This window comes from Drosophila gunungcola (assembly GCF_025200985.1).
Source record: "Drosophila gunungcola strain Sukarami chromosome 3L unlocalized genomic scaffold, Dgunungcola_SK_2 000003F, whole genome shotgun sequence".
Classification (NCBI taxonomy): Eukaryota; Metazoa; Arthropoda; class Insecta; order Diptera; family Drosophilidae; genus Drosophila; species Drosophila gunungcola.
In genome coordinates, this window is record NW_026453179.1 from 4,423,337 (window position 1) to 4,448,523 (window position 25,187).

The 25,187-nt window shown below is 43.1% G+C and overlaps 2 protein-coding genes across 3 annotated transcripts; one reads left to right on the forward strand and one right to left on the reverse strand.

The window, feature by feature from the left end:
* Positions 1 to 57: 57 nt before the first annotated feature.
* LOC128258403 (uncharacterized) lies at positions 58 to 25,146 on the reverse strand. Of its 2 annotated transcripts, none has more exons than XM_052989997.1 (4): positions 23,333 to 25,146; positions 3,774 to 4,402; positions 3,066 to 3,194; positions 58 to 2,383 (listed from the first exon to the last, which is right to left on the reverse strand). In XM_052989997.1, exons 2-4 carry the CDS (start codon positions 4,204 to 4,206, stop codon positions 1,752 to 1,754), a joined length of 1,194 nt encoding a protein of 397 aa, XP_052845957.1. In that variant the 5' UTR covers positions 4,207 to 4,402; positions 23,333 to 25,146; the 3' UTR covers positions 58 to 1,751. The 2 variants fall into 2 exon arrangements, with proteins under 2 accessions (XP_052845957.1, XP_052845958.1); XM_052989998.1 differs by having other exon boundaries at positions 3,774 to 4,396; positions 23,329 to 25,146.
* On the forward strand, positions 22,178 to 23,233 carry LOC128258404 (uncharacterized protein DDB_G0292186). The gene has a single exon (XM_052990000.1). The coding sequence runs from the start codon at positions 22,250 to 22,252 to the stop codon at positions 23,015 to 23,017; it is 768 nt and encodes a 255-aa protein (XP_052845960.1). The 5' UTR covers positions 22,178 to 22,249; the 3' UTR covers positions 23,018 to 23,233.
* Positions 25,147 to 25,187: the final 41 nt, after the last annotated feature.

Below are 25,187 nucleotides of genomic sequence, written 5' to 3' on the forward strand. Positions count from 1 at the left end.
TACTAAATAGGTATTGCAGTGTTCGTCTGCAGTTCCCCCCAAACAAAGCAAAAAATGTAATTTTAATATGATTTTGTTTATTTGTTTTGTTTTTTTTTTCTTTTTGTATTTTGTGTGCCCAAATTATTTCTGCACAAGTTAATGAGTTTGCTATGAAAACTATGAAGTATTTACTTTTGTTTTGTTTACATTTCCACGTAATTAGTTGGCTAATCTAAACATTGGAACATTTTGAGTTGCTCGTAGTAATTTTTTTTGCGCATTTTTAGCTCGTCTTTTTATAATTTACTTGATGTTTGAGTTTTTAATTGTAAATGCTAATTACGATTATTGTTATTGTGGGATAGAGGGGAGTGGGCAAAAGTGCGTTTAATGAATAAATATTTAAAATACAATATTGCAGTTGTTCTTTCATCTCGTAAAACTAATAAATGCCAAACGCATGCATTCGAGTGAAGCATCCGTAAGTCGAATTAATTAACTGGCTTAATCATATTTTATCTCTCGATTAACTTGTTTGTACATAGCGACGTTGTGACTTAAATGACTAGTCTTTGGTTGTGTGTTGTCGTTAAATGTAATTTTTAAATGAAAACTTGAACTTTGCGTTTGCTTCTAAGAGGAATGTTTTGTGTTTGTTTTTATTGAATTGAAAAATTGCAATATTTAGTTGTTGAAGAAACTTTCTGTGGCTTGCTCCTGCAGGTAATTGCTAATTGGAGCGGATTGCAAAAAATATTTACAATTTATGTACAATGGCGCGAGTTTCTGTTTACTTTTGCATTTACATTTAAGTTGCTGCAATGTTTGATTGTTTTAAGTACTTTTGTTGGCTTGTTGAGCTTATGTTGATATGCTTGTCATGGGTTTGTTATTACGAGTGCCCATTAAAAAACGCAAATGCTATTAGATGCTTGAGCTCATAATTTGATTAATGATTAAGCGAATGATGTTGCTAGTTTTTTGCCCGACTTTCACTTCAATTTTCGCCCTAGCGTTATTTGTTTTTGCCTGTTTCAGCTTGCCAGGCTATCCAGAACCCATTTGCTCTCGTCATTGCGAAACAAGAGCGGAATGAAGTGAAAAGCCACAAAGTTGTGGCTCAATGCCTGTCCCGGACAGTCCCCTGAATGTGGCTCGGATACATTTACCCACAAAGCTCAAGCCGAAAATGTCTATTTAGACAAAAGAGAAGTGGTAAGTATAGAGGCTTCCTCTGATCGACTCGGGCATACCCTGCGAAACGGCTCATATGTGTTTCAAGGGCGCGATTCGATGTACCCGAAACAATCGAGGGTGCTGCGATTTAAACTTGTGGCATCATCGGCAGTTGCCAGTTGGGTGCAAACAGAAAGCACGCCCTTTATTTGCTTTAATCCGACAAAATCCCTGTTCTAATGCCGTTCGGCAATAAAGGATGAAACGTGCATGGCATGTAAAGAGCATGTCCTGTGGCCATACCGCAACCCTCTCGCCTGTCTGCCTCGATAGTTTGCGAAACGGAAACGGAAGTGACACTAAATTCGTTTCGGTTTTCCCAATTGGCGACACACACACACACACACACGGGCACCCAGATAGGGAGTCTCTCCGGATGAACTGGCAAAAATAAACTTCACAAAATTGTTACGTGTAATCCCCTTTATGATCTGCGCCCATCCATGTGCGCTGCATCTTAAGTGGCTCCAAAGACCTCCGAAGAACCCCTCACCTCACTGCTGCCAGATCCAGGCGCAGTTCTGGCCCGTTTCTCAGCTGGCTATGACCATGGTGGCGGCCGAGGCACCCGGTGGCCAGTTGGTGGCTCCGGAACTGCTGGTTTCCTGCGGCAGCGACGAGGATCCCAGCGAGGACAGGGAGCTACTGCTGTTGGCCGAGTGCAGCTGCTGCGGCTGATGGTATTCCGGCTCCTCGTAGGCGGCATCCTCATCGCAATCGTGCGGGTACAGTGGCACATGGTGGTGCGTGTGGTGGTGGTGCGTATGTGAGTGGTGCAGATGCTGCTGTTGGTATGGGTGGAAGTAGTGGTTGGATTGCTGCTGCTGCTGCTGCAACTGCTGTTGCAACTGCGGCTGCTGCTGTGGGGCAGACGGTGAGGTCGACGATGGCGATGCACCACCTGAAGGTGGGTGGGGCAGTGGCAGTGGCAACGGCAGAGGGAGCACCACCGGCAGCGGCTGCAGACCTCGTATACTGTCCGCCGGGTGGGCCGTGTATATGTTGCTCCTCCTCAGGTGGTTGTTGTTTATGTTGCTGCTGCTGCCGTTGTGGTGGTGATGAGCATCGCCAGCGGCCCCACCCGCCGTCCCGCTCGCCCCGCCCCCACCGTTCAGCCCATTGCCGTGGGCGCGCTTGTTGCGGGACCACCACTGCACGTGCGTGTCTGCGTGTTGGAGAAACCGATGCAGATGGTACACAATAACACACGGGAGATGGGTGCCGGAAAATAGACAGAAGACGGAGGGGGTTAGTTGGTGGGTCACAGTTGCGAAAACAGTCGCCGAATGTTGTGAGAGTCAACATCGGTAAAGGCCTTATAATGGTCGACTGCGGGCACAGTGGAAGTGGTTATGCAAAAAAGTTTTTATTAAAAATTCAAAAAAATCATAAACTGTTTGGTGGTTAATCTTCACTTTTACGACTTCTACAAAACTAAAACTCATCTGTATACTCGGAGAACACACAAAAATCAAAACATTAAAAGAAGAGTCAAATGGATCTTTAATTATAGTAAAACATATATAAAGAGCCTGTTCATTTTAAGGAATGCTAGGTTGAGATCCCTGTCTATTAGATACCTGTTTATCTGTTAACCAATCAAAAGTAAATGCCTCAGACAGATGGCGCCAGCATTTCATTTTGTGCCTTAATCCACAAAGTTAAAAGTTATACCTTGCTAAAGGTCAAGGTATAAAGATGAACCAGGGCTAATTCTGTAACCTTTATTTTCTGGCAGATTAAAAATATGTTGAAGAACCATGCAACCATATCCACTGTGCCCACTGTGTTTGCCATCCGCCCACTGTTGTTGGCCAAGTTGGCCATGTGCCCATGTGAGTACTCACCGTTGCGATTGTTGGAGGACTTTTTGCGCCGGCAGCGAACCACGGCAATCATGATGATGGCGCCTAGCAGCGCCGACAATACGGACACGATGATCAACATCAGCGGCCATCCCAGTTCTGTGGCCTTTTCTGCAAAAATAAACCGAAAAGATGGGGAAAAGGGTAACGGTTACTAACGGGAGTTAAGCAGCCATCAGCTCATATTGTAACACTAATTAAAAGCTAGGGTTCAGATTAAGAAATAATATACAGAAAAAAGTCTGGCTTTATGTTTTACTATTATTTTCTAGACAAATATACACCATTTACATATACAGTCCAACTTCCATCCCTCGAACTATCACCTGCCAATACAAATATTCAAGTTAAGCTGATTATTAATTATAAAATCAATAGACTAAACATTCAAAAGCTTTGGATTTTAAATAGATTTAGTTAGAGTTTGGTATATGAAAAGACAAAATTGTAATAAGAAATGAAATGGGGTTGAAAAAATTAAATAAATGAAGAAGACAGTTTTTAAAATTAACCCTTATCTAGTTTTTTTTTTAGTTTGAAACATTATTCAGCAAGGTTTAGGTATAATTTAATTTTAACATAAAAGCTTAAATTAAAAGCATAGATTAATAAATTTTTTAAAATAATAAATCGTTTTAGCTTGGATTACAATTTTATTCCCAGTGCGTCTCGTTCTGCACTTGCACTCACCTATCGTGCCCTCGAACATGAAGGTGCTCTTGGTGGGCATCGCCCAGGAGCATAAATCACACGTGGTCAGGCCGTCGCTCAGCACCGGCTCGTCGACGAAGAAGGGCGGGCGGGGTGGGGGCGGTACGAAGCGGCCGTTCCACAGGCCCTGTTCGCTGGCATCGAAGGCCATTGGCGAGCCGAACAAGTCGTCATCGTCATCGAAGATGTCGAATGTCACGTCGCCAAAGCTGCTCAAGTCCTCTGCCGAACTGCTGGCCACCAAGCTCGCAATCCGCGGCGGACTGAAAGTGGGAAATGCGGATGCGGATGCGGATGCGGAGGGCAAGGCGGATGCGGATGCGGATACTGATACAGATACGGATGCAACTTGATTTACAACGTAACTGAGACGCGCATCGTTGCTGTAGTTGTTATTCGCTACGGATGGCATTTTCCTTGAGTTTTTTCAGGGGGCGGGGGGAGGGGATTGAGGAGTTTTCCGGATGGGAGCTGCAATCCTTTGACGCTCCTCGCTTATTGCCAGTTATCGCCGTTGTTTGCTAGTCCTCCGTTTGGCGCATCATGGTGAAGGGATTTTCGCCGGCTCCGCCTGTTTTCGGGTTCTTTTTGCCTTCTTTATGCTGCCGCTGGAAGGAAAAAGCAAACGGAAGGAGCAAGTTAGTTTTGCCAATTAAAGCCTTAATTGTGCTGTCAGTATTTGCGCATTTCTCTGCGCAAAAGAAAAGCTTTCACATTTTTCAGGCGTATCTCTGTCTGTATCCGTATCCCTGGGTGGCTTAAGCCTTGCGCTTTTCCTGGCCAAGCTAACATTCCCTCGCATGCCAGACTCATGTCAGCAATCGTTTCTCAATGACTTTTTCTACCTATTTCCAATTTGTAGCCACCCCTGCCCTCGCCGGCATTTGTATCTTTTCAGCTGGAAATTGAATTTTTGAACAGCTCTGCCAACGATATCTGCCAGATACTTCGAGTAGCAGAGCCACACAGACAGGGCACTCCATGGATGCGGATACACATAGGACATCACACATGGCAGGCGGCAGGCACTGCTAACGAGAATTGACAGCTTGACAGTTCGATATCAGGCTAGAAGTCAGCATTAGTTACAGTTCTGAGTTCTCAGTGCCTCGAATTTGCTTTATTAAAAACATCCTCCATTGTGTCAGCCACTCTCGTTTCTTTCTTCCTCGGCACTTGTCTGAACAAACTTGATTTGCGAGGCAATAATCCTGATAAATTAACACTAATTTGCAAGCGCCAAGGGCGGGAGGTGCAAAACTCTGTTCCGGCTAATCGGCAGGTGGAAATGAAGCCTCCCAACTTCGTTAGTTGGCAAACTGCTCTGCAGATTTCTGCCAGTCCGAAACCAAATAAATCTGTTTCACTCCAGTTGCCAACCCTTTCACAAAGTTCTCGTTCTCCGCCAGCTTCATTCCTCCCCCTCAGTTTTCAAACTTCTCTTTTTTTTGTTAGTCCGTTACCAACCCATCAGAGGCCGACACGTTTCAGGCATTAGCCGCTCTGGCAGCCGAAATTTTCAACGCTTTTCGCAATGAGTAAATGGAAATGCATACCGGATCGGAGCACAGAGAAATTTTAACCATTTACTCTTGCAAAAATATTATAGGGTGCCGTAGATAAACTGGTTGAAATTTCAAAATGGCGAGTTTAATTCAGAAAATATGTCTTAAAAATAAAAATGTATTTGTAAGGGACTTATCCCTTTTTTATGATACACAATACTTATGAAGTTGAATGAAATTTAATATGGATCTTTGACATATGAATTTAACTAAAAATAAAGTTTTTCCTGCATTATAGCCAAGCATATTCTCCTTGTGTACCATTTCCACTTGCCACGCGTTTAATTATATAAATACAACTTCTGGCAAATGAATAAAAAACATAAAAAAAGGGCGTTTTCTGTGGAAAGTTTAATTCCACTTGCGCAAATAATACTTCATATGCAGAAATGCACCCGAGTAGCTGGTGCAGCGGCCAATGGAGATGGGCGAGTTGGGTGTAAGCGATATTTAGTCATTCTTGAAAATGAGAAAACGTGAGGCGCATAAATTGACGCGGACCCCGAGAACGGGCAGAAAACTGAGCTTCCTTCACGCAAGCCAAATTGCGAATCCAACTGCGAATCTCTGGCTTTTTTTTGAATGAATGAGCACGGAGTTGGGGGTTTTCAGGGTTTTGATGGAGAGATACTGAACCGAGCTGTGTGGGTGGCGGTAATACTTCTTCTTCTGCGCCGACTGGGGCTATTAATAAATTTATTTTCGCTGCATGCTTGAAATAAATTGTAGAGTCACGTGAGCCGGGCTCAGCGCACTTTGATTTGCCTTTGATGGCGGTGAGGCAGTCCGGAATTGAAGTTGAGTCTTTGGCAATACCATGGGGCTGCGGCGACAGCTGTCATCTGGCAGTGCGTGGGATACATTGGTGCCCCCACACACTACCGATTCCCAATTCCCCATTCCCAATTCCCAATTGAATGTCCAAAAACGCGTCTTCAGTTTCAATCGGTTTTGCGTGGAAACGTGCCTGCCGGCGGCTTCCTCTTTTTGCCCGCCGAATGGTGGAAATGGTGGTGAAGTTGGTGGCACCGCCCACCATCCGGCAAATAAACAAACGAGATACGCCCAGCAACAAAAATCGGGGATGTGGAAATGAAAAGATACAGAGGGGCTGCCCCGTCAATAAGTGCACAGAATGCACAACAATCGATATTCACACATCGCTGAGATGGGAAAAGCAATTACACATGTCCCATTCAATTCCAGGCAGCATCGATTCAATATTTATATAATATATTTTCATTTTGTTCCGGTTTGCTCTACACCCCGCCCCCCCAAAATCAGCGCCCTGCTTTTTAATTAGTGCGAAATGTTTGCACATTATTTTCATTTATATTTCCTGGGCACTTTTATTTGCTCTCAAATATGAGCGTGTAGAAATTATAATTGTGAAACTTATATTGCAGTCGGGGCAGAACGGTGAAAAACAGTTGAGAATAGCCAAAAATGTTTGTTATGAGTTTAGGGCTTTTGAATTAACACCGAAGCATTCCCCTTCTCTGCAGCTTAATTACCCAAATATGTGAGCGCAATTATTCCATTCACGTAGTGCAAAAACTTATGTGGCAGCTGTAATGAAAAAATTGGAAAATTGGGAAATTCAGAGCATTTAATTAAAGAATATAATCTGGGGAATTATTTATTGAATACAAATGAAAGCCGAGAGGCGAAAGCCTCTGATAAGAGCTGTCCGACCCGGCAAATAAATTAAATCGCACTTAAAAGCAATTTTTAAGCCGCAAAGCAGCACAAAGGTCAGGGTAAATGATTTTGTTAGCTTTAAAGCCGGCAAGTCGGAGGCTTTAAGCCCGAAATGTCAAAGTCAGACCCCTGCCACAATCAGAAATTGCCTCGACTGCTCTATTTTATCCTTAAAGTCGAAGAGTCAGACACGGATACAGGACGTGTCTGGCATTCCTTGGGAAAATAAATGTTGTCGAGGCAACGACATAATGTTGCACTAATAATGGCGACGAAACTCTTGGCCAGGTCCGGAGTTCTCTCAGAATAATTGAGCTAACTGGCTGGCATATAATATAAATTGGACTCGGACAAAACGAACTGATATCGCTATGCATGAAAATTGAAATTTTATTCAAATGCCCGGCCAAGTACTCAGCGAGGGAGATAAAAGTGACAGCCCTCGCTGGATTTACATAAATTATGAGGACGAGATCTACGGCCCGAAGAAACAAAAAACACATTTTGGAGTGCACTCCATAGAAAGCGAGATTTTGGGCTGAGGAAAATTAGTTGATTTGTATGCGCGACCGAACGAAATGAAAACTAATAGAGTTGTATAACGAGTTGCGGCCCGGGGCAGGAAAAACTGGAAAACCGCAGACCTCTATGGTATGTTTATGCGACCCTTCGGCAGCTGATAAACTTGGCGTTTTATTGCCAATTCACATTCAAATTGAAATCATCGAATGTGAAATCTTCGGGCTGGAATTTCTTTGTGGGATCTTCGATTCGTTGCGATCGATCGATTTTGAAATTACTAAACACATATGCATAACACTAATGAATCCGAGATTAGATTTGAGATTTCGTTTAACAGCGGACTTGGGATGAAACAACCATTGTTGGCCACCTGACATGTTGGCCAGATAAACCCGAAATGGAAATAAACATTTCTGTTTTTGGGAAGGTAGTTAAGATTAGGGAACAGTCTGCTGATAGCTAACCATGGTTTGATCTTGGAAGAGTTTTTGTCTAATTTTATAGCACTGTTAGGGACTTAGCTGGGAGATAAGTAACTTTAGGAATAATAGCAGATGAAATGTTCTTCTTTGTGCAATCCCCCTTTTCATTAAAATGATACAGGAGAGTGAAAAACATTGTCTTAAACCCCGCAAACCAACTAGTTAATGCTGTCTTGGCTTACGTCAAAATTGATGAAACTTCCCCCCTGAAAATACCGTACACCATGCTGACAAACAAAAGCCAAGAGATTTGAGATGCCATCGCTGCCCGATTTTCCCTTCTTGGCATCCGAGCACATCAAAACTGACTGAGCCACACACACAGCGTGTGGGAGCTGCTCCCTGGCTGTTCCCAGATTCATAATTTTCGACAAACAAATCGCTTTATAATCCCTTTTCAAACACACTCGCCCAGCCGGCAGACACTTGGCTTCGTTCTAATCCTGAGCTGTCAATAAGACATTAATGCCTCGAGTCTCGAGTAGTCTCCTTTTGGAAGAGGGATGGGGTGCGATCGAGTTACAAAACGCATTCCGTTGAAAGAAAAAGGACGCCTGGGTCGTAAAACCTCATCCTCCAGATAGGGCACAACACATTTTCCCCACACTTGTTGTGGAAACATAAAACACGCGAAGGGTTGGGGGCAGGGCACTTGAAATATTTAGGGTTGAGTTCGCTGCATGTTTATGATATATTTTGTTTAAAATTTAATTTCCCCTCCGACTTCGGGCTGTGGCCCCGAGGAGGAGCAGTCCGTTTTCTTTCATTTCTGCTGCCAAGTGTCTAATGCAATTTGCCTGCGAACAAACTCAATAAAGGCTGGGTGGAAACGAGGATGGAGGAGGAGCTGAAGCTGAAGCTGAAGCTGGAGGTTCAGCTGATAGATTCCCCAGGACAGCCGCAGGCCACACACGCGCAGAAATGAATAGAAGGCAGCGCACTACCTAAACCTCACCTCAACTTTTGGCCCGGGCCACTTTGCTCTTCGCAATCATTTTTCTTGCCGGCAGCGTCAGCCGAGCACAGTGGAGCCTCGCTTGAGGTTACCCCTTCGCAGATGAGTTACGCTGCTGGGTCGTTCTAAGCAGACTGCACTGTGCTGTACAAAGACCAGGCCTGCAGCCAAGAGTCCATCCAGCCATCGAACTCCTGGGCTCTGACTCCCAGGGAAATAATCAAACGCAGAAAGCGAAAAAGTAAAATAAATACGAAAATCAATATGTAGGCGTAAGCAGCAGCCGTCGGAGGTACGGATCCATGAGATACAGACACACACACACACACACACACACACAGGAAACATAAAATGAATTAATTCCTTGTTGTTAGCACAGGCGAACAGCGCAGTCTAATCGAAAAGCAAGTGAAAACAGCCACTTCCCCCTTTACACTGCAATCTTGCCATTTAAACATTAATTCAAGACCATCAAATCGACTTAACTTCTTTCAGAATCCCATTCAACTAATATTAGGTTTTAGAACTTTCTTTTAGCATATTTGTAGCCTGAGAAAGTGTGTTTAATCAAATGACGGTTTATCGTACTAAACAAATAAATTAAATGAGAAAATTTAAACACATAAGTTAAATGAGAAAACTTTAACAACCAAATGAAGTGGTCTCCGAAAACAAATGCCATTTGTCAATTTAAAACTATTGATTTAGATTAGTTTTGTACTTTTATCAAACAGTCCAATTTATATTAGAAACAAATTAATTTAATAAATAACTTTAAGGGAACTGACAATCATTTATGCAAAGAGTGCAACTCTAGCAATTGGGTGAACATGGCTCAGGTATTTTTCCCCTGTGTACCCACTCCCTCGCCCAAGAACAATAACTACTCCCAATCTGGTTGGTGGGCGTGGCTGGCAGAGACTGTGCAAACATGTTTAGGGCGGCTGAGAGCTGCAAAAGCCCGACAAAAAAAACAAGGCCAGAGACACAAATCTTGGCACATAAAACAATTAGCAGACTGTTGTAGCAGGGGAAACTGGGTATGGGAAGGACTAGGCGGCTTTGTGGAGGGTGTGGCGAGAATAAATGACAACAGTTTTGGGGCTGTGGAAATTAGTTTGGATCCCCCCAGGCCACAATCATATTTTATTCTATTTATTTTTCTTCTTCTACATGTTTTTCGGGGCTGCAGAAATTTATGAATATTAAATGAGCAGAGTCAAAGCCAGCAGAAATTTATGGCACATGCAAATGCCTCATATATCAAGTGGTTGTGAGAAGTCATAAAGCACAACAGACCAGGATGAGGGCCAGGCCAGGGAAGGAAAAGGAAAAGGACAAATGTCCAGTCTAGGGCAATGTCAAGCCGAGAGGACAGGACATGGCAGGACAAACAAATTTCCAATCGCAAGCAAAACATTTTCCCTGACATTAATAGCAAAATAGGAAAATACATATGGAGGAGGGGGAGGGCTTCGGCTTCGGCTTCGTCTATGCTTTATATAGCGATAATATAATGCGAGGCGGGGTATGTCATCGTGTCTGCCTGCTTGACTGGCAAAAACAATAGATTAACGTTCTCCGCTTTTGTCCTGTCCGAAAGACGACAGAAAAAGGTCAAAGTTGGATAAAAAAAACTCGAGAATGCGGGGTTGCGATGTTAAAATAATAAAGAAATTGGGATGTGACAAGATAGATAAATTGAAATACACATAAATATTTATCATGTCAGGAAAAAGTTTACCAGCAAAGAGTGGATAGGAAAAGGTATTGATAAAAATCTCTATGAAGTGAGCAATCTCGAAACTTTTATCAGGCTAACAGGTTCACTGTTTACGCCCCTCAGAGCCCTCCATCAAATTAACAACTTTCAATGGCTCTCAATAAACTTGATTCCAACTCTCACTCGAATCGAATTATAAACAAATAAATACATAAAACAGCCGGGCAGAAGGAACTCTTGCTGCCGAGCTCATAAACCAAACGAAAATCCGAGCATATAAAAGCCAATGCCAATGCCAATGCCAAGCAGCAGTCAACAATATTGGCCAAGACGACGCAAAATGGCCATCAACTTTAATTGAGTTGAAGAGCAAAAGAACAGCACCAGCACCACAAGCAGCTGAAATAGAAGGAAGAAGTATCTCCGATTCTGGAGAAGGGGCAACGGGAATCCAGTGAACTGGGCTAAGGGAGAGCGGAAGGAATTTTAGCAAATTAGATTGTTTTCCACTTGAGTTCGTTTTAACGCTTACGGACGCCCAGTCAGGAGCCGGCAAAGAAGCGCTGGCAAACACTGGCTCGGAATGGGACTGACTCAGCTCAGTCTTGTAATCTCATTGCCATTCTTCTTCTTTTTCGGGCTGTGGTACTTGTTTGGCTGTTTCGGAGCTACCTTTCCACCTGCCCCCGCCTTTCAGAGTTCCCTTACACTTATAAAACATTTGGAAACTATAAAAATATTATGAAAAGCTATTTTCCATTAACAGTTTTCAAATCGTAAAGAAGTCCCTCCTGTTGAAATCTAAATATTTTCTTATTAAATACGATACGATATGTAGTTAAGTAATGGATCTCACAAAAAGTGTCTTGTGTGCCATAAAAAAAGGTTAATATAACAGATAATAGTTAACATATTCAAGTGGATTTTAAATAACATATATACATATTTAAAATAAATTCTTTTAAAAATGCATATAAATATAGTTTTGCTTTTGAAAATATATTTAATAAATATTTAAGAATACCTAGATGTTACAGTGAATTTGATAACCGCACCAATCTTGTTTAATGTTCTTCAAAATAAATATTTAAATTTGAGACTTTAACCTAATTAGAAAGAATATGTTTATGACAATAACCATTAAATAATACGTTTACTGAACTATTAAATAATAATAATAATATGCTTGCGAAATTTCTGATACTTATTTTTGAAACTTCAGACTAAGTAAAGCATTCAACAGTTGCAAGTTTTTGTTTAAGTGTGGTTACACTTTGAAAGGCACTGCAGCCACCCACCAAGTGACTGGGAAATCCAGTAACAAGCGCAATAGCAACAACGAGGGTAAGTAGAAACGTTGTTGGGTTTCCGTTGGCTGGAACAATCATCACTCACTCGGTCGGCACAAAATTGATGATAATAATCGCACGTACTGGCGGGGCCGGCAATTGCTGGGGAGTGGGTCCCGGTCTCAGCTCCAGTTGTGGTCCCATCGGGCTGCTCTGCCTTTCGAGAGCAGTAATACCCGGGCTTACCGCCCTAACTCCGCTCCAGCTGATGGCCAACAGCTGCTCCACTTCGCCGCCGCCAATCTCCGCGCCGCGAATCTCCAAAGGGACACCTTGCAGCGCTGTCATTAAAGCCAATAAAGTGGTCGCCAAATGACATTGTCAGCGCGTCGCTTCAAAGGCAGCTGTTGCCCCCTGCCCCCCAAATTGCCCACAAAAAATGAAAAAACACCCAACTCCCCACTGTACCTCACCGTGACGACCTCACTGTACCACCAATTTTGCTCCACTTTTGTGCTTTTTTTTGTTTTGTTGTTTTTATCAGCGACAGCAAAAAATGAAGCGAATTTATCTCTATTACAGTTAGCTGCTGCCATGCCACGCCCCTTTGTTGACGCGCCCATCATTTGTATTGTTGACATGTTGTGCTCAGGGGCGGGGGCGGAACGGGGGGCGTGGCTGGCAAGTGATAGAGCTGATACAGATTTGAGCAGACAGCTGCGGATGAGACTCAGGCTCGTTTCGGCAGGACTCTAAAAGCAAACTCGAGTTGAGCCCGCTTTGGACGTTTTACTGAAAAAAATGATTGATGGTCCTCCCAAAACGATTTTCCACTTTAAAGCGGTTGAAAAAAATGCGATTCAAAATTGCGCAGCTAGCGGAAGTAATGGAAAATACTTAGCATACTTCAGATAATCTATAGGAAAGTCTAGGTTGCGGTTCGGGAGTTTATTTGAGCGAGGTCCAAGCAAATATTTCGTATAATGAAATCAATTGATTGCCAAAAGCTTTTTAAGATAGAATACCAAGGCATTTTATTGTTATAATCTAACTAATATGTAAGGTAGATAAAACTTGTAAACTATTAAAAAATCCTTTATAAAAGCAAAATAAAATAAATAAAAAATGTAAGCAAGTAAGAAATGCGGCTACTCCGTAAACTTTAAAGTGAAAGGTATACTGTTTTCCAATTAGGAAACATGGACAGCCCGCCTTAATCCACTTTGCAGAATAAATCTCCCCAACCCCGCACACTGGGAATGTTCCCACAGCGAAGACTCTCCCCGTCCTCTCCGCAATAAATCAACAAAAACAATTTTCCAAAATGTAAATATCATAAAAGATTGTTAACATTAACTGTCTAATTTGTTGTCATTCCGAATGGCCACCACCATCATCAGTCCCACATTTTAGATGTTTCAAACGTTGTAGCTGTCGTCGTCTTCGCCTCTCGAGAGCTTCTTCAGTAGAAGCAGAAGCAGAAGTAGCTGCTACATGGAGAGAAGGCGGCAAAATGGCCTGCAGCGATGTTTCTGGCCCAAACGGGGGAAAACAACAACGTGAAAAGCTACTCAACCAGCAGAAGCGGACAGAAGTGGAAACGTGTTCGAGGAACCCGCACGCTAATAACTCCGCCTCTGACGGCGGGCAAATTAATGACAGTCCAAATCATTTTAGCCAACTTAAATCACTGTAAATGCAGCCGACAGAAGATGAAGTAGCACTCAGATAGACGCTCCTAAATTTTGGACAAACATTAATAAACTAGAGGCTTTTAGAGCTTCCCAAAAAGAGGAGAGAAAAGAAGAGAGGAAAACAAAGAAAAACGCTGCGCTGCAACTGCATGCATAATTTGCCGACCAACGGTTTCCACTAAAAGTTTTTCTGTGGAACGCGCCGAAGGTTTTTCCTTCCCTCTTTGGTAAAACCGTTGTCTTGTCTGCGGCGGAAGATCCGATTCCGAATCCGAGAGTCCAGGGCCATGCCATGACCATGACCATAGCTATGGCTATAGTATGGCTGCAGATATAGCCATAGTGGCATGAATTCCAAATGGAGACGACATGAAAAACCTTTTATCTAAAAGTGCTTTCTGCTTTCCCCGCGCTCTCTTTTTTTTCCCACCATCTCCGGCTCTTCAGCGAGATGTCTGTATTAGCCAGGCAAATGCAACTGAAAATTAAGCAACAGACAACAGTCGACTGAACAAAGCAAAGAGGAGACACAACTAAAACACTGGGTCCAATAATTTGTGGCTGCAGTCGCGGCTGAAAGCCGAAAAAATACTCCACAAGGGAAAAACACCACAAAGAGGGAATAAACGAAAAAAAAAACAGAGGCCGCTAATTTAGTTACTAACGCTTCTCAAAAACCGAAAAAACCAAAACGAAAAAAGACCCAAAAACCCTCATGTACCTGCGGTTAACTGGTCAGTGCAGTTTAGTGTTTGTTGTTTGATGGAAATTGTGTAGCCGCCGCTGCTGATGATGGCTAATTAGTTGGGCCACTTTGCCCCTCTGGCCACAAAATGAAATCTATAATATCATGATGTCTTAGTTCGCCGGTTAGAACAACAATAGAGTTTTCGGGGGTGAGAACCCCCTAATTGCCTGCCTTTGTTGGGTGAAAATTGCTGCACATTAAATGGCAGCCCAGCCGATGGGGAGACACTGAAATTTTCTATATATAATATATTTAGCTTTTCAACTCTTCTCTGCCCGACCGCAATTTAATTGGTCTAATAAAAGTTGGACACAAAAAGCGAGCACCCATATATGTGTATATATATTTTAATGCTAATGTGCACACATTTGTCGGGCCATCCACATTAATCAGCATTGGGGCAGACCAACAACAGCAAAAAATAAATATATATAGGTATATATTGTATCTCTGGTTTACGCTTTGTAGTCAGGAAATTACGGAATATATGTTTTGTGGTTTCACGGGTGGTTCTGACATTGGAGTTGTGTTCTCGGGCTTCCAAACCAACTAAAGTTTTAATTATAAAAGCGGTTTCAATTGAGAGGAATACAGGAATCATTAGTAAAAGCAAATATGAGTGATACATTAAACTAAAAGGGATTGCACAAAGTTATCAAGCTGATTTACTTTCCTTAACCCTTTTTAAAAACAATTTACCACTGACTCCATTCCTAAAAATATCTCAAGTTATTTTCGGTTCTCCCCTCTAACTTGTTTCAGTTTCATTATCGTGCCACAACCTATTGATATCCTACACATGGGAATGCTTCTGCCAAACAAACCCATTTCCAACCCCCAATTTCCCCGAATTTTCGAACCCTTTCGGCAACACATTCCTGGCATATTTTCCCACTCGCACTTCACTTTGGGCAACCACACAACAGAAACACCTCCCGCACTAAATGACATGCAAAGCATATTACGTTTCCTGGCCCAACCAGAGCATCTTCCACCTGTCTGAAATTAAATGCCGACTCCAACACCTTCGCCCACTTCCACAGCCCGCAGCCTGCTCGCTTGCCGATATTATTTGTTTTAATTTTAAGTCAGCCGCAGAGTCAAAAAGTTGCACCTACGCCTCGGGGACGCAGAAAGGTCCGTGAGGGACCCAAACCTGAAAACTGAAAACCTAAAACCAAAACCAAGAGCCGAATGAACCTTAGCCAAATGATGCGTGAAATTCAATACAGTAGCTCGACTCCGCCCCATTTTTATTTTCAGGACCCGGGTCTGTTAGTGTAAACACAAGCCGCAGAAAGTAGTCCTGACTCCTGCCCTTGGAATCCGAAAGCAGTAAAAAGGATGAGCGTTTGTTTGGGGGGAGGGGCAGGACGAAGGACGATGATGGGCTGACTAAGTGTTCCCTGTGTTTTATTTTTTTCGGTTCGGTACGGTTAAGGTCCGGGGTTCTGGTGGTGTTTGTCTTTCGCTTTGCCGAATGTGTGAAAAGGCATCAAATGGCGTTAAAAATGCTTAAGTACACTAAGACAAGTTAGCACTCCAAGAAACATTTTCTTCATATGAAAAGATTACAGTTGAAAAAGTTCAGTGTTAATTTCAAATACACATAAATAAGCCTCGTAATTCTTAGTGGATTGTAAGAAAAAGTAAAAGACACAAGTAAAAGTAAAATCGCGGTTGTTAGACTATGTTATTCCTAATATTATTACTTTATAAGTAAGTATTTCCTTATAAAACCTATTAATTTTCCATCTTATACTTTTTTTAGCAGCTGACAAAAATAAATATTTGAATTGCTTATGGCCAAACTTCAGTTTAAGGATTAAATATCTTGTTTTAAGTAGAAAAATTTGTAGAATGTTTTGCTTATGAAATTGAAAAAGGTCTAATAGCTTCAACTTAGACCTCAAGGACCTCAAAACTTTTCTTCAAGTGCACATGTCTGTCAGTCCGGGCAGCTTTAGGAAGGGGTTTACCGGGACTTGGGTTGGATTCTGTCTGTGGGCTTGGGATTGGGTTTGGGATTGGGATTGGCACTGGCACTGAACCTGCTGCGACCATAAATTCCATTGATTGTCGCGCCAGCGTTTTGTATGACAAGTTCGTTTGTATGACTTCTGTTACCAGCCAGCCACACCCGGCCCCCCCTTAGACCCCCTGAGACCCCCTCAAGCCCCTGAAACTCCACCTCTGCTGCCACTCACCTGCCAGCATTCGTTTGTTTACTGCCTGCTGCCGCTGCCGCTTCTTTAGTTTCTTGAGTTTTCCTGGCCCGCATGTCACATAAACCGCATCTGGGCGTCCAGAGTCCCCTGTCCCAATTCCCCTTTCCCCAATTTCCCCCGCCCATGGCACTTGGGAAGTGTGAAGCGGAAACCAAACAAAAGCCGCCTAAAACAACTGCAGGCAAGACCTGGCCAGATAAGACGGCTGTCTGCCGACCTCAGCATAAGCGAATTTTAATATTGTATACAGAAGAGTGCCGGAGACTGATTCTCAATCTCTTCAATCTATTCAATCTCTGCGGCGCTTGCTTTTCTCACTTTTAGTTTTTTGTTTACCTAGGCCGGAAGACAAGGAGAAACTTTAAGAAAATCTCCCGAAGAGCCAGAGCTTTGATGGTCTTTTTACATCTCCCCGTCTTGCGAGAAGCGAAACTATCTGGGATCTCATTCCGCTGGCCTCTTATTTGAGTTGTCGCTGCTTACTTAACAACTTGTCGCCTCGATTGCCCTTTACCCTCCCCGGAAAATGCTCCCTTTTCCCGCGGCTTTGGTAACAGAATTGCCAGCATGTCCTTTGGCCAAAGGCATAAAAAGCTGACACGGGACTCCTTTTTTTCCCCTATTCTTTCGCTCCCTTTTTTTGACGGTTTTGTGTGCTGGCCTCCTTTGCATAACTGGCTACAAATTTTCCTTAGTGCTCTCAGCGGCGCTAAAGTTGGCCAAGTTTCGTCTGAAGGGTTTTCCAAGTGATGGAAACGAAATTTTTGACACGCGACCAGAAATTTGAGTGGTAAACCTTTTTAGAGATTTTAGGGAAAAGTTTAGGATACAAATGGGAGAAGCAAAGTCGTCAACTAAAGTTTTTAGATTCGAAGCCACATGCTCTTAAATTGCATTTGGGAAACTATTGCAGATAACTTCGACTTAAATGTGCATATTCCATTTCAATTTCGCCCATTCGCCATTTGAAAAGCATTTTAAATAATTTTGAACTTTTCCCTTTGTCACCTAAAAACTTTATCCTTGAAGGCAGGAACTTCCACAGCCAACACATTCGGCCATCATTTATTGTTACTGTCGTAATTTCTCATTCCACATTTCCATTGAACTTGGCCACACACACAAACTTAACCAAACTACCGAATCCTTTGGCCAGTAGAGAAAGCGGAGTGGGAGCAGGAAAGCCAATCTCTTTTTAAGCTGTTCAACAAAAAAACTTTCACTTTGTTGCCCAGGACGATCAACGCCAGAAGTTTGGTCCTCCCGGAGATGGGATAGAAAGTTCTAAAAAGTTCCGGTATTAAGTCCATTTAACCCGCCATTGAACTTTACGCCTCAACGACCAGCTAATGCAACAAAAACTGCAGAACCAAATCTACGTAAAACCAACAACTAGCCCTAAAAACTTATAACAAAAAAACTATGGCAATCGAAGGACCAGCAAGGACAACAAAGTAAATGAGCAGCCTGCCAAAGGGATGTGCAAAAAATGGAAAATGAAACGAAAAACTTTTGTGGCAACAGAATTTTCCCTGTTCGCCGTGTCCTTTTTTATTTTTGCAACCTCTTGCAACCTGCGCTGAAAAAAAGGAGAAGAATTCAATAAAATAACGCTTTCCATCTGGGCAAAGTAGTAAGGGGATAAAACTAAAATAAAGTTTTCCCCGTGCGTCGTGGCGAGGACAATTTTCGTGAAATTTGTACAGCCACGCCCACCGTGTACCCGCCCCCTTTGGACCACGAGGTTCGTACCACAGCCATTTGGCATTAAAGTTTAACAATGGACGCTGGCGCGTGTGAAAGAAAGGAGCGAAAGAGCGAACGGAAGTAAGAGAGACCGCAGAAGTATTCCATGAAGGAAGAATAGAACGCAGAAGCTAAAGAATTGGAGGCTGTGGGCGGAGGGGGGCGTGGCATTGGCGGCCATTTGTACTTAAACTGATCTATTTTTGTTGTACTGTAGCTCAAGTTTCTGCCCCAGCATCTGTAGCTGTATCTGTATCTGTAAGCGTGCGTTTATCCTGCTTACAGTTACACAGATAAACATTTTCGTTAGGGACAAAAATGCACGAGGACGAAAATAGGAAGGGACATTTTGGGTTAAGGATTCTCGAGGAGCATCCTTGAGCCGGCCTGCATCCTCCCACATTTTGTGTGTGACTTGTTTGAATGCATACTTTGTCTGGCGCTGGCAAAATGTTAAATTCCCAGGCAGCATATGCTCCAGTGGATGAAGAAGAAAGTCAGGGGCGTGGAAAAGAGGGTTTAAAAATGTGGAATTCTTTAAAGTATTGTGAATATATTGACAGATTTTGCTTAGTGCATTGATTGGAAACTTATTAAAGGTAAAATTAAAATTTTTATTGTATTGTATAGAGTTTTGTAGTGTTATTAAGTATGCAGATTCAGTATACGAATTGGTTATGGATTGTGTATTTTATGTAATATTTTATTCGAAACTCCTTCAGCGATAGCTCAAACAAACTCACTTATAGTTATAATAATATTTATCTAACAACAATAATCCAAAACAAAATATTTCATTATCATTGTGTGGCCAACAACTAATAAGACCCCTTGAAATACCATCTTGAAAATCCCCGACAACGGCGGCTCTGCCTGCACTACACACAACTTGCTATTATCGCAAGATAAATGCCAACCCAACATAACTAAGACTTACCCAGAGTCCTGGCTCTGCTGCAGCTTGCTCCAGCTGCTTGGATGAGTCCAACAAAGCTGCTAAGCCGCCAGCTAGGATAAGCAGTTGGAAAAGAGGGAAAAGACGGGGATTTGAGGCGGATAGATGCGAACCTGCATTACTGATGGCCTCACCAGATGCAGGCCTCCCACAGGATCTGGGCGTGGATACCCCTGAAACGGTGGCATTTGCGGCATCTGCACCGAGGTCCTGGGCATAACTGCGCTTCGGAATTTTAATAGAGCAAATTTTCACAACAAGCCAGAAAAATGAGAGCGAATAGAAATGCCGGGGAAAGAAATTGCGCGGCATTTTATTCTGCGCTGGTAATAAAACTTCGAAATGAAGTTTAGAAAACTTTTTAAATGCCTTTCGCCAAGGCGATGGACAAGCGTTGAAGTAGGAGCCCTGTCCACCCCCCCTCTCCACTCCCCGGCCACTCACTCACTTCAATAACCACGCACAAGACACACACCCACTAAAAACAAAAAACAAAAAAAAAAAAATAAACAAAACAGGGCATAATAATGATGATGACGCCTACAACACAACGCCCACGAACACGCCCCCCGCTTTGGCAATGGCCTGGTCGGATCCGCGCAAAATGCTAAACGGGCCCCAAGGACCAACGCAGCCAGGACACACGGCTTGGCTCGGCCAGCTTTTTGCAAATTTACGATTATGATTATTACAAGTCGACGTTTTCTGCCCAGGATTCGTGTGCTCGTGTGGGCGAAACGACAGCCAGGGTGTAGGGGAAGTCAGTCTGACATTTGGATAGACGCTTCCTCAGAACAAGAACAAGTGCAAAAGAATGCGTCAAGGCATTTTAGCACTTTGCCCCCGGACGCAGTCCCAGCTGAAAGCCAGAGACACGGGCCCATGCCCATGCCCATCCGAATGTACTCAGGCCAAAGTTGTGCCAAAGTTATTACAACTCTTAAAGATGCCACGGGGCAGGATGTATCTCAGGGATGTGCTGCTTCGTCCTCGCGCCTCGAGTGGTGGGTGGTTGGGCGGAGACATTGACCTCCAGCGGGTTGTTGGACAGCGTCTGGAAATCGGCAAATTCCATGGGGCATAATAAACGTAAGATAAAAGTCAAAGAGGGACAAAAATTATGTAATAAACTGTACAACGAAATGAAATTATTGCAGCGAGGGTGGCCCAAGAAGGGGATGTTAAAGGGGGGCTTTTTCTGTGTGGCTCTTGAAGCTGGTAAATAAAAGTTTGATGTTCAAACATTTGGCGGAGTTCGCAAAGTTTTCTTGCTGGTTGAATTTTCAGGTACTCTAAATGGAGTTGCTGTATTTGTTAGTTTTTTCGGTTTTAATAAAATCTGGGTTTCTTCCAATCGAATTTACTAACAAAGAGCAGCGTTTTTTATGGAATCACAATAGCATTTTTTAAGAAAGCTTAAGATAATATTTTTTATTTTTATTATTCAAAAAATTAAATTGTTAATTAATTGTGTAAATTTCCTAACAAAATACTTAGTATACCAATTCGTGTAAAATTAAGCTATGAAGTATATATATCTAGCAGAGTATTTGTGCATTCACCACACCCAAATATATTTGATCCCCGCTTGTTTTTAAAACTTTAAACATTTTGTTACTGACGGAAGGTAGATCGAGAAAAAAGCGATTCTTTGGATAAATTCTGGAGTTTCGGGCTGGGTGCTGTGGACACACCTACACACAGGCACATGTTCAACGAAAGGCACAACAATAAGTCAGGAATGCAGGTGGATGAGGGGCCCAGAGGGGCAGACGAAAAGCACAGGGCGCTTTGGGCTTATCAAGTTGAGCGCATCAAATTCTCAAAAATAATATACCAAATCATAAAAGCATGACGATGAGCAATTTACCAAAGCCAAATACTCAGAGACGAAACAAACACGTGAAAAAAATGGGACGCTGTATGAAGGGAAAAGATTCAAATCAAGAACGTGCCCCAAACGAAGAAGAAGTGCCCCAGTCAAGACGATTATGTACGTATAAATAGGAATATTTTCGGTTGCGTTGTAAAAACAACAAACTAAATGATTAATGATGAACCGCTTTTGTCTGCCAGCAAAGCATTTCATTTTCATTTTTCCTCAGAGGCTGCTGCCCCACAATTGGAAATTGAAAATGTTATTTTTCAACTTGAACTTCGATTGCTGGCATCTCTCCTCGCTTTCCATTGCTGGCAGTAATCACTTTGTCATTGCCATCATTTTTCAGCATCAATTGTTTAGCGGCTCGACATAAATTCACTTCAGAACCCAAAGAGAACCCGCTCTGCGTCTAATGGAAATTGAGAGATACAAGATACAAGAATCGAAGCCGAGCAGTCTGCGTCTATGGAAGATCCAAGTGCCCCACCACAAATGTATCTGCAGTTCGGAAAACTCGATGGGTCTCGGCCTGATGGAGTGGACTTCCCTGGAATTGGCCTACAGCTTGGCCCGATTTCAAGTCGCACCGATCAGGAGATCAAAGGGAAAATCATAGACCAACTACTCTTGAAAGTCGGTCTTAAGTCTAAGAATCACACTTGCATTCAACGAGATAGAAACACAATATTAAGGCTAAGCTAAATGTTTTAATATTAGCTTACAAATAACTAGATTGTTAAATTAAGATTTGAAATGTCTTGACTTTATAAACAATACAAAGTTATTTAGTTTATACATATACAGAACCATAAAGAATCCATGGCTTCCCTTAATTATGAAATAAATGTGAAACAAACCGATTTCGAAGTAAAAATGTCAAACCTTTTACAATTGCGTTAGTCACACTCGTATTGTTAAGTTAAGACTAGACCTCCCTGCTCTTTTTGAACGAATATTCACGGACAATGGGCTGGATACTGGGACTGTTGCTTTGCCTCTGTGCAGGACTTTTAACTAATCAGCAGCACCAAAGAAGTGGTGTCATATCAGTCAACACGTCCACATCGGGCTTGACGGATGCAGAGGGAGCTGCTTTGGTGCCAGGACCGGGCTACTATCACGAAACCAGAATCGGCGAAAAGCCATTTGGTGTTGGTAAAGGCAAAGGCAAAGGCAAAGGTAAAGGTAAAGGTAAGGCTTCGACCTTGCGAAATGCAGGAACTGATATTGTTGTTATCAGCGAGAGCAAGCATACCCATAATGGCGATGTAAACATTGTCCAATCCAAAGTGCAAACTATTACGAAAAAGCCAAAATTGAAACCTAAAGTAAAATGGCAAGATCCATCTCAAGAAGTGCCTCAGCCACGAAGGCTGCCTCTAGTACAGAATCCACCTCCAGGAATACCACGGCCACAGCCACAGCCACAGGCACAGCCACAGCCACAGCCTACAGTACAGGAAGTACCTCAAGTAATAAAACTGGCACAACCACTGCCTCCAGTGCAGAGAGTTTCTCTACGAGTAACACAGCCAGAACCACTGATCCAGCTAAAACCACTGGTTCAGCCAATACGCCAGATCCCGCCACAGCCAACGGTTCAGCAAAAACCGAGTCTGGGATGGCCATTAAGTGAATATCCTTGGCTAAGCTCCATGATTAGAGGAAAGAGACAATATGTTATTGAACCAAGAAGCGATCCAAAGTCCGATGTGAACGAGGCAAACTTGTAGTCCATCGGCCCAAAAAGCGATCTGCTAAGTTAGACAAAGAAAATTTGTTTTTAATAAAAACATTCTTTTAAAAATAAGCCCAAACCCAAGCAATTGGAATTTCAGCACAGATTTCTTGTCCAAAAGCTTTTATCAAACTCTGTTTTATCGTTTGTTTAAGCAGAATTGTAATAACCTGAAATTTATTTTGCAATTTAAAACTTTTGAAACCCAACTTGTTTGTACCTCTCTTCTGAGTTATTTTCTTACAAATCTCCGACTGTTTATGATTATCGGAAGTGTAACTTGAGACAATTCAGAACTTCTTAGACTTACCTCGTTTTGATTTGTCGGTGTGCCAATTAGACCGTTACGTTGCCAATTGGAATGTTCACTTGACTTTGCCTTGTGTTCAATGCGGTTTTTATGGCCGTTGTTGCAGATGCTGCAGAGGTTGCTGATGTTGCAGATGTTGCTGTTGTTGCTGTTGTTGCTGTTGTCCTTTCACACGGCGACAACGCGGCGTAGACGTAATCCACAACTTGAGTACCGTTTAGTGGCTTTTCTTGTTGTTGCTTAAGTTGTTGTTTTATTGCAAGGATAACGGTAATTAACCCGTCGGGGTCGCCTGGCCGCAATTGCATGCCAGTCGTTGGGTTATTGGCCGCCACCGAGCCGCTCGCTTGACACTTTTCAAACTTTTTCTCTTAGTTGGGCAGCTTTTTTATTCGCACACTGGTTAAAAAACACACACACGGGCAGAGGCACTTACAACAACATACACTGGGACACACTTCGCTATGCGCTATTTTTTTTTTTTTTTTTTTTTTTTTTACCGCGGCTGCATTTGCTTGCCTTTTACACTTTTTGCCTGGGTCCGCGTTGTAAATCTTAGCGCGTTGTTTTTAAAGAAAATTCCAAAGTCGTCGACGACAACAGCAGCAGCAGCAGCGTTGTTGTTCTGTATGTGTTTTCCTTTTTTACTTTTTTTTTTTACTTTTTTTTACTTTTTTTGTTGTTTTTGTTTTTCTTTTGCCGGGTCTGGCGCTCCGGCGGCAGCTCTTCCGCAGAAACAAGCTTCCAAGCAGGTTGACCAAGACCAACCAAGACCAAGTCCGAGCGGTGCAGAAAGACAGGAGGACAGGAGTTCGAGGTGGAGGTGAAGGTGGTTGCTGCACAAGTTGCAGCTGAAGTTGCAGGGGCGCGGCTGCGGCTACAATCTGCAATCTGTTTGTGGCATTAAATCAGTGAACCAAGACGCTCCGCTCCAGCTCCACTCCGGCCAGATTTGTTTATGCCTCCTCACTGGTTATGCAAATTTGTACTACAGCTGTACGTACAGCTCAATTAACGCGGCATTCTTGGGGATTCTCGAACTGCCGATCGCACACATTGATCATCATCATCACCATCGCAAAAAATCACTTTACGAGTGGCTACTAATATACCATATCATAACAGAACCCTGCGCTTGAAACTTAAAACTTAATGCCGAAACTATTGTTGCTTGGAGGAGAGTTGTGTTGCCTGTGTTTCGGCTATGTTGCCAATGTTGCGAGTTGCTGGTGCTTGTTGTTTTTGTGGGGGAATCGTCGTCCGCGGCCCGCTGACTTTTCGGCTGGCAACGTATCGAACCGGTCTCAAGTACATACTGAACGGCACGCACTGGGAACAGGTCCGTCGAGGCCCGAGAAACGGCAGTGGAACGCCGTGGAATCGGTCCACTCAATGCCACCGCCATCGCCAATTCACTCGGCCCGCTTGAGTGAAACTCGGTGGAAATCCCACTCGAGCGGAGTCTTTTCGGGAGCAAGTTGGTCAGGTGTTTAAGCCGCTGCCGCTGCCACTGCCGCTGCCAATGCCGCAGTTGCGTCCGCATCTAATTGTGAATGATTTATGTGGGTCGTCGTCCCCCACCGGGCGGCAGCAACCAGCAGCTAGGAGCCCAACACCACCACCGACCGAAAGCACTCTTTTGGCCCAAAGAAAGTGCCATAAGCCGATGCCGCTGGAATGGTGCAGGCTTTTCTTTTACCGCCGATGCAGTTCGCACAATTGAAATGAATATTCAGATGACCAGAAGAGCGGGATCGGATAAATTTCGGCGCGCGAAAGTGGGAAGGAGTGTGCCTGCAACCCGGAGAGAAAATGTATTTTACTAAGCACTCTAATCTGCCAAGAATGAAAGTAA